Below are 9140 nucleotides of genomic sequence, written 5' to 3' on the forward strand. Positions count from 1 at the left end.
GAGGTGCTTGTGCTCCTAATCCCTTCCCTCCCTGCCCCCCATGAACTCAAAGTGGCTCAAAAGTTGGTGGAAGAACCTGACAGTGTTCTTGTACCCCCAGGTCCTCTGGGAATTGCCTGCCTTTCACAGCAGGGATGATCCCAGCTCCTTGAACAGTCCCAAGACTTGCCCTGAAGCAGAGCAGCTCCTCAGGGAAGAGCCAATCTGGCCTGCCTCCAGTCTCTGCCAGTCTTTTTTATTTTTAATGAACATCATTTGCTCTCAGCAGCATCTCTCTCTAGGTCCCTGAAAACTCCAAGGCTTGAAACTTCATGTCTGTGGGCGTCTTAAGATGTAACCCTGGGGGTCCAAGGTCATCTCTGCTGCCTTTCTGCTTATCCCGAGTTACCACTTCGCTCCAGGGCTCCTGCCCTCTGTCCACTACAGATTACATGGTACCTCCACAGAGGTGGGGTAGGTCTAACAGCCCCAAAAGAAGCAGCAGGGTGGTGGCAGCAGAGCAGACATGGGAACGCTCTGATATGGGAGGGTGGGCCAGGAACATGGATGGCATAAAGAGATGTGAGGCTTCCAAGTCATTCAGAGTAGTTTCTTGTAGCTCAGTCATAAGCAAAGGCATGGTGTCCCAAGCTGGTGGAGGTGTCCTTGTTCCAGCACTGTGTGAGGCTGCACAGCCCTGGGGCCACCCTGGTCATGCAGACATCAGAAAACTGTATCCTTCAGGATGCTTTACTGTGCAAAGGCATTGCTTGTGGAGAAGAGAAACATATCAGACCTTGAACATTGTGTTCCTTTCTGGGTCCCTCACTACAACAAAGATATAGAATCATAGATTATGCTGAGTTGGAAGGGACACATCAGGATCATCAAGTCCAACTCTTGGCCCTGCACAGAACGCCAGAAGAATCCCACCATGTGCCTGAAAGCGTTGTCCAAATGCTTCTAGAACTCTGGCAGGCCTGGTGCTGTGACCACTTTCCTGGGGAGCCAGTTCCAGTGACCAACCACCCTCTTGGTGAAAAACCTTTTTATAATATCCAACCTAAACCTCCCCTGACTCAGCTTCACGTCATTTCCTCAAGTCCTGTTACTGGTCACGAGAGTGAAGAGATCCGTATCTAGCCCTCCTCTTCCCCTCATAAGAATGTTGAAAACCTCAGTGAAGTCTCCCCTCAGTCTCCTCTTCTCCAGGCTGAACAAACCAAGTGCCCTCAGCCACTCCTCACACAGCTTCCCCTCCAGACCCTTCATCATGACCCTCCTTTGGACACTCTCTAATGGCTTAATATCTTTCTTATATTGCAGCGCCCCAAACTGCACACAATATTCAAGGTGAGGCTGCCCCAGGTCAGAGCAGAGCAGGACAATCCCCTCCCTTGACCGGCTGGTGATGCTTTGCCTGATGCCCCCAGGACAGGGTTGGCCCTCCTGCCTGCCAGGACTCTGCTGACTCAGATTCAACTTGCCATCAACCAGGACCCCCAGGTCCCTTTCCACAGTGCTGCTCTCCAGCCTCTCATCCCTCAGTCTATACACACAGCCAGGGTTTCCCTGTCCCAGGTGCAGAAATTGTGACACTGGAGTGTGTTCAAAGGAGAGCAACGAAGCTGGTAAAGGGTCTAGAAAACAAGTCCTGTGAGGCTAAAGGAGCTGTGAGTGTTTAGCTTGATGGAAAGGAACCTGAGGGGAGACCTTATTGCTACAGCTACCTGAAAGTAGATTTTAGACAGGGGGGGTCCATCTCTTCTGCCAAATAACAAGAGGAAATGACCCCATATTGCTCTGGGGGAGGTTTAGATTGGGTATCAGGAGAAAGTTGTTCCCTGAAAGGGCTGTTAAACACTGGAACAGGCCGCCCAGGGCAGTGGTGGACTCACCATCCCTGGAAGTATTTAAAAGACATGTAGATGTGGTGCTTAGGGACATGGTTTAGTGCTGTATATGACAGTGCTGGATTAGTGGTTGGATTTCATGATCTTAAGGGCCTTTTCCAACCTAAATGATTCTATGATTCTACATTTTGGGCTGCTTGCAGGTGATATGAAACATGGAAGAAAGGGTGGAAATCCCTGTGTGTTTCACTGCTCCACGGGAACTGGGTGGCTCAGACCGTGGCTAACTCAGCTTCTCACACCCATCGTCTACTCAGTCACTCCGAAGCCTGGCGAGGTCTGATAAGTGACTCTTGACTCAGCAAAATATTGCTGATGATACTGCAGAGCTGGTGCTGTGAATGTTTCTCCGTTCTCCATCTTCTACCCTGAAGAGAGCACTTGTACAAGAAAGAGCCACTGTGCCCCCAGAGTCTTTAGAGGTGTTTAGTGGAAAACACTAAAATCTTACAGAGCTTGTGCTTGCATCTCTCGGGAATGAACTCTCTGTAAGAGACTTGTCTCTTGTGTGTAACTTACTTTAAATCCCAAGGAAGTGATTTTATTATCCCATGGGAAGGCTTTGAAAATGGTTAAAAACATAGAGATTACAGACCCCACTGCCTAGTTTTGAGTTATCTATGCTCTGAAGAAGAGGTACTGAGAGGCAGAGTCTCACCCACAATGGCACTGGGCTCATTTTAGAGCCCAGCACTGCCTCCCTGTGCCTCCCTGTGCCCCACCAGCACCAGCAATGCAGTGATGTCTTCTTCATCAGAGCTCCTGAGCAGATGTGGCCAAAGCTGCCTCCCCTTTGTTATGAATGAATTTGTGAAACTAAGTTAAACTTTCTGGCCAGTCTTGGTTGCGTGAACTGTTGCAGCTGGACACCTTACAGTGTGCCAGATACTGCTTCCCTCCCCTTTCACTCCACATTTCAGTTCATCTGGCCCTAGACCACCTCCACTGGTGCATCCAGTTTTTAAACAAGGACCTGGAAGAGTTCAGCTGGGTGTTCAGCAACCTGAGCATCTCCAGCGTCACAGACTCCTCAAGTGTCACTGGAGCTGCTTGGTAGGGGAACACCCACAACCTTGGGTACATCTCACCATTGCCAGTCCATGACATAGCTTTCAAAAGTTTTGTCCAAGGGACAACTGGACCTAGGACTGGATCCTGCCACTGGGCCTCTCTCCTGACGCTGGTGGAACTGCTGTCACTGTAGACCTGACAACACCAGGCTTTGGATCTATGTATAAGTCAAAGGTCTCATGACCCTCCAGTGTATCTCTCTTTCCCCTATCTGGCTACTGCGAGGCAATATCCAGAGACCCAAATATTCCTCCCTGCAGTCATGGGTGCAGCCCTGAGCCCAGGGTTATCTGAGGGATCAACGTGGGCAGCTGGGGAAGCTACACCACTGCCACCCTAGCACACTATCAGGGCATTTCTTCCACTTTTATCTGACAAACCTGCAGGCTTGTCCTTCACTCCCTGACTTCAGGCACATTTGGAGGCAACTTGCCTGGTTGCAACACACTTCTCTGGGAGCCCAACTACCAGTTGCTCTGTGTGGCAAACTATGGTGCTTGTGAAAACAGATAATCCCTTCCTCTTCCTGCCTTGATTGAAGCATCAAAAGATGGGAAACAGGTGGATAAATTGAACAGGCAAAACTGTATGCAGAAGTGCAAATCCACATTCATACCCTTTGGCACAGATCAGGGCATTGCAGGCATTTTGCTGTCCATCAGCTGCTTCCTGAGCCTCACCTGACCTTGCCAGCCACAGATCTGCCAGTCTTCAGAGTCAGGCTCTCTGCACCAGGCTAGTCTTGCACAGGCCCTGAGGTCTGTGGTGGCGTTAAACCATTCCCACCATCCTCCCCTTGCTCTGCAGCTTGCTTTTGAGCCATGTGAAATAAACAGGCAAATCCACCAGTCCCTGGGGAGGACTGGTACCTCTGAATTCGCTGTGTGTAGAGTCAACACTGACACTGTCCTGTGGCTGCCCATGCTCTAACCTTGCAGGTCTGACCTATAAGTGTGTGCTTTAGTTCTGCAGTTTCTGAATAAACACTCCACGTTGTGCTGGAGGCATGTGGTTTCCCTCTTCAGAAGAGCCTCTGGATTGTTTGTGTTGTTTTTTCCTAGCCTCTGCACATAAATAGATGTGGCTCTCAGGGAATACGAGAAGGGCTGCAGCCACTCTGCCTGTGCAGCTTGAGCCATGGCATGGGGCTGAGATACTGGTGACCTCCAGCCACCCCAGGAGGAGAATGGGTCCCAGTCATGCACCATGCTAAGCTGGGCATAACCTTCCCTTCAGCCCTGGCAGAAAGCTGGGATAGAGCTGCCCAAATACATCCTGCCTGTGGCTGGGTTGGCAGCAGCAGGAGCAGAAAACCCCAGGACAGAAGTGAGCCGTACATTTGTGTTGTTCACCGTGGAAGTGTTTTGGGGGTCATAACCCCACCAAAGCCCTTCCCTGTGGTGCACAGGAGACACCAAGGTCTGCAGAGAAGACCTGGCAATGCAGAGAGCAGCACACAGCAGAGCACCTCTCCCTTGCTACCGGAGGACAGAAAAGGGAAAAGCAGGCTTGCAGAGCCTCAGGGCAAATGAGCAAGTGGTGTAACAGCAGCACCCATGGATGGGTGGGCAAGCTGTGTCCCCTCCTCTGCAGAAGTGGAAAGGGTCCAGGAAAGGACAACAGGGACGGTCAAAGCTTTTAAAACAACCCTGAGCCAGGCTGGGACTTCTTAGCCTGGTAAAGAACTTTTTAAGGAGAGAAAACTTTTGATGACAGCAGCTGCCTCTGGGACAAAAAATGGTGGATGCAATCCATCTGACTGAGCATGGCTGTTTTATGCTCCTCAATACTATTTCCTGGTGCAGCATTAAATCTGTCAGCAATGGCTTTGTTGTGCATTATGGTGCTGCAGTGTCCCATCTGGTGGCTTCAGCAAAGTGCAGAACTGGGTGAGGGGATGAATTCCAGCTGATCAAGCACAGTAGCCACGACACAGGCAGAGCTCCCAGACTTGCAGAATGGTCACTGACTTCAGGGAGCTCACTTGACCATATGATGCACCCCGTATTCTTACTCAGATGCCTGCAAATAAGAGGTGTACAGTATACAATTATAGTATAGTAGCAAGTCAGAGCAGCATGATCTCCTGTGGGTGAGGACAGGCCTATCCTTGGAGGGTGTCAGTTCACACTGAAACACTCTTCAAAGCTGGTCTGTAATCTCAGCCAGTAATTCTGTAGAAATATATCTGGTGCAGGACTGAACTGAATTCAGGAGACAAGTCCTGGATTAGTCAGTGTCCTCTGATAGCTGCCACTATGAGCAAAGAGGGCCCCTTGCACACCCAAGGTGTACAACCTCATTACAAGTATTTTGTGAAAGGTGAGTTGTGGACCATGTGGTAGAAGTGGAAGATGAAAGAGCAGAGGGAGCCCCAGAGACTGCTGATGCACACTGACACTGTTACCCTGGTGGGACTGAGCCCTGCCACAGTCTCAAAGATGGCCCTGACACCAGGAGCAACCAAGACCTGAAATTTGTTCAGTTTGAAGGTTGCTCTCAAGTGCTGGAGCAGAGATCTGGGGTCTCTTGTGTTCAGCTTCTCCACTCAAGCTCTTTCCATGCCCCCATGTATTATCTGAGCTGATTGGTATGTGAAAGCCTTTTGGATAAAAAGCTGAATAACATCTAATATGAGAAGTGCAGATGTTACTATTTTCAATTTACATCACCTCTGGAAGCAGTGAAGCAGTTTACTAGTGAGCCAGGGAGACATCTTCTCTCATTCTGAAAAAACTTTACTTTCCCTTTGCGAAATTGCCTCCTACAGAAAAAAACCTGCACTTGTCCAGCACTGTCTTCACAAGGATTTGTGTTTTTCTTGCTGCTCCTCCATGGCTTTTCTCACAGTAATGTGAGTGAGGTAATGTGCAGAACACCCTGTTTTGTGATGTGGATTTGAAATTAATGTTTTGACTACACTTTTATCAGCCCTTTATGGGAACTGGCTTGTCGTGTTTTCCCTCAGCCTTGCACAAAAAAGTGCTGTTTAAATAAGATTGTACATGTTATTTTTTATTATTTACCATAGCTAATGTAAGTGTCCAATCAGCACAGAGCACACAGGATCAATTAATCACCTGTTTCTAGGTTCAGGAAAGCTATCAGAAAGCTCAGGTATTTTGACACTCCCCATCTTTCAGAATCCGGATGTCTTGCCTGGTTTTCCTAAAATAATACAGGAAAAAAGAGTAAGAGATAAAAAAAAATACTTTGCGAGTCACACTTTGGCTGCATTCCATCAAATGGAATGGAACTGACTATTACAAAATAGGCTTACTCATTTTCCTGTCTAAAAAGTTGAGGTCAAGTCATCCTGGCTCACAGATGTCCCCTCCCAGGGCCTGTGACACTTGTGGTGGGCCTCCAGCCCAGTCTGCTCACAGCAGGGCTGTCCCTAGTGTGAGGTTACAGTGGCCATGGCTCTGTCTGAGCCCTAACCACCACCCCACAAGAATGGAGACCCCCTCCTCACACCTCCATGGTGCACCACCCTCCTGGGGAAAAGGTTTTCCCTGCATCAACTTTTCATCCTCTTGGACCTGCTGCTTGTGGCTGTTGCCCCACGTTGTATATCACTTGCTACTACCAAGAAGAAGTGGCTCCATCCCATTTGCAACTGCAGGCTACTGCTAGATAACCCCAGGCCTCCCCTTCCCCAGACTAGCTGGGTGCAGCTCCACCAACTTCCTTGCAGCTTCGCTTGACAAGCTGGTTATCCGTCCCCCCTTGCAGCCCAACACACGGCTTGTGCTATTTGCCATGCAAGTGCAGTCTGCCATGATTTTCCCAGGCACGAATGACAGTATTTCACAACCGCCCAGATAGCCTAAATTAGACCCAGAAGGTCTCTGCCAAGGGCATGAGCTTACATTTGCTCCACACAGAGCTGGCATTCATTTGCATAGGTATTCCCATCGGTCCCACAGATAGGCAAGTACAGGAGGGGGCAGGCCTGCAGGTCAACCATGTCTGCACACACCGGCTTGAAAGGAGAAACCACAGCACACATTTCAGTGCCAGCAGGACCCATCTCTTCCTCTCACAATGCCCAGGCAGGAGCAAGTGCCACTGGCAACCTGGTTCCTTCTGCCCCAAATGGGGCAGGGCATGGCCACACAGGGAGCAGAGACCACCACAGCCCTCAGTGGGACTTGCAGCCTGGGATTTGATGTGGGTTTGGTGCTGGAACACCAGTACCCCCGAGTCCGTGGATGATTGCTGGAAACAGTCTTTCTCCCAGGCACACCAGGCATATCCATCTCAAGCCACGAACAAGGAAAAAACCAGAAACCTCTTACCTTTCTCAGGCCACTCTCTTCATTCAGCTCTGCCCCTGAAATAGAGCAGAGACCCATGAGCATGGCACACCTGTGACTGATGGCAGAAGCACAAGTCATCAACTGAGGATCACATCCAAACCAAAGGGAAAGCAGTGTTGTGCAGAGCCCACTCAGGACCTGAATCAACTGTGTGGGTTTCATGAGGGGGAATCAGTTTGCTGCATGCCAGTCCCACTCCCCCTGCCAGCAGCACAGTACACAGCTTCCATCCACAGCTGCACTGGCTGGGGTAAAGCTGGAAACGGCTGTTCCTACCCACTAAACCATCTTCCAACAGCACTCTCTCCCAGTCTCTGGACCAGAAGTTCCACAGAGCATCCAACACATCTCAGGAAATGGGAAACCAGGCAGTAATGTATGGGGCATGGAGTATCCTCAGAAGGCTGGTGATGCTGCACAGCTGGACAATTGCAATCCCTAGGGAGAGCAGCATTCGGTGGTTCTTTCTTTTTCAGTCAGGCAGAGTAGTAGCAACAGTTCACAGCCCATCTGTGCCCATCTAAGGACATGAAGGCTCTCACACAGGTTGGTGCAGGATCACACCTACATACACCTAGGTAGCAGTGGCTTTCCAGTACCTACAAACAGGTGCTTTCCACAAGAATATGCTGAGCACATAGGGTTCTTGCAAGGACTTGCCAGTCTTCATGGAAGCAGGAACTACAGTAGCTGCCACCCCAGTGTATGTGATGTCCTCCTAGGACCTGGTTCCTGTTCAAACTGTGAACTCTCCCTATCCCATCCCTCTCCCAGGTGCAATACAGCTGATGAACCAGCCTGCAATCCTTGCCCTGAACTGCTAATAAGGAAGGTATGGTGTGTTTGCTCCAGTCCTTCCTCACCATGCTGCCACTGGTTGTTTGCCCTCCTCACCTTCTCTCCAAACCAGAATTTCTGGATCTTTCTTCCCTGTCACCCACTTTTGGTCCTTCTGCCATTCCCTCAAGCAGCAGAGCAGACTTACCGCCGGCAGCAACCAGAGTCACCACTGCTGCCACCACCACCACCACCAGATCCCTCACAGCCATGGCTGGTTCAGGCAGACACGCTCGGGCACCTCGCTCTGGCTGCCTTTATAAGGGAGGGCACCAGCTTATCTCAGGAGTGCTGGGAAAAGCAGCATTTTGATCTGTGCTGGTAGCAGCTGGACTGTACACCCAGAGGGATGGATTGCTTGGGCACTCTCATGCAACTGATAAGCTTCCCCTGTGCCTCTTTCCAGCTTCAGGTGACAGCACTGGAGGCTGCTTTACAATCCCTTTGCACAGTTGTCAGAGTTGGGCAAGGCTGCTCTTCTCCACTTACCCCAGCCACCTTACTTCTGAGTGTATCTTGCCCAAACCATCCCTTTGCAGCTGCTATTCTTCATACATGACAGGTATCTCTGTTTGAGTGGTGAGACTGCCCATAGAAAAGCCCGGAAATTCAGGCTGATTTGGGTGGCGGCACTGTGGCCTGAGCATTATCCCATGAGATACAGCCAGCTGGATACTCAGCGGCCTCATGCACTGGGCAGGACCCCAGACACAACAGGAGGCCTGCCATCATGCTGCAGCAAGCCCACCTAGGTACTGGGTGGGATGGGACAGGCTGGGGGCACAGAGGGGCTGGAGGGAACAAAATTTGGCTGATTGGGAGCAGAGAGTTGCAAGTACAGTCACTGCCTGTGCTTAGGGGAGCCACATAGTCAAAAGTGCTATGATACCTCACCACCTTGGTTGCAGCTGAGATGGACAGAGCAAAATTATTCAGTGTGTTGGAAGGGAGCTGTGTGCATGGGTACCCAGATCAAACACACAGAAGTGGCACACAGAGCACAGAGGAGACAGAGAGG

At 50.3% G+C, this 9140-nt stretch overlaps 1 protein-coding gene across 2 annotated transcripts; it reads right to left on the reverse strand.

Annotated features, from left to right (window-relative positions):
* Window positions 1-4750: 4750 nt before the first annotated feature.
* Window positions 4751-8364, reverse strand: SPINK4 (serine peptidase inhibitor Kazal type 4). Of its 2 annotated transcripts, XM_051809015.1 has the most exons (5): window positions 8271-8364; window positions 7265-7299; window positions 6836-6948; window positions 6044-6131; window positions 4751-4985 (listed from the first exon to the last, which is right to left on the reverse strand). In XM_051809015.1, the coding sequence occupies exons 1-4, from the start codon at window positions 8332-8334 to the stop codon at window positions 6077-6079; spliced, it is 267 nt and encodes an 88-aa protein (XP_051664975.1). In that variant the 5' UTR covers window positions 8335-8364; the 3' UTR covers window positions 4751-4985; window positions 6044-6076. The 2 variants fall into 2 exon arrangements, with proteins under 2 accessions (XP_051664975.1, XP_051664974.1); XM_051809014.1 differs by lacking the exon at window positions 4751-4985 and having other exon boundaries at window positions 5964-6131.
* Window positions 8365-9140: the final 776 nt, after the last annotated feature.

This window comes from Manacus candei, unplaced genomic scaffold, assembly GCF_025592945.1.
Source record: "Manacus candei isolate 608988 ecotype Guabito, Panama unplaced genomic scaffold, ASM2559294v1 h1tg000074l, whole genome shotgun sequence".
Taxonomy (NCBI): domain Eukaryota; kingdom Metazoa; phylum Chordata; class Aves; order Passeriformes; family Pipridae; genus Manacus; species Manacus candei.

Bases quoted from the DNA above. Each gene is read 5' to 3' on its own strand.
- SPINK4 (XM_051809015.1), bottom strand. From the start codon at position 8,334: ATGGCTGTGAGGGATCTGGTGGTGGTGGTGGTGGCAGCAGTGGTGACT. The intron at 7,300-8,270 runs GTAAGTCTGCTC...GCTCTATTTCAG, and splicing joins GACTCTGGTTGCTGCCGGCG to GGGCAGAGCTGAATGAAGAG. The intron at 6,132-6,835 runs GTAAGCTCATGC...GTATTATTTTAG, and splicing joins CAGCTCTGTGTGGAGCAAAT to GAAAACCAGGCAAGACATCC.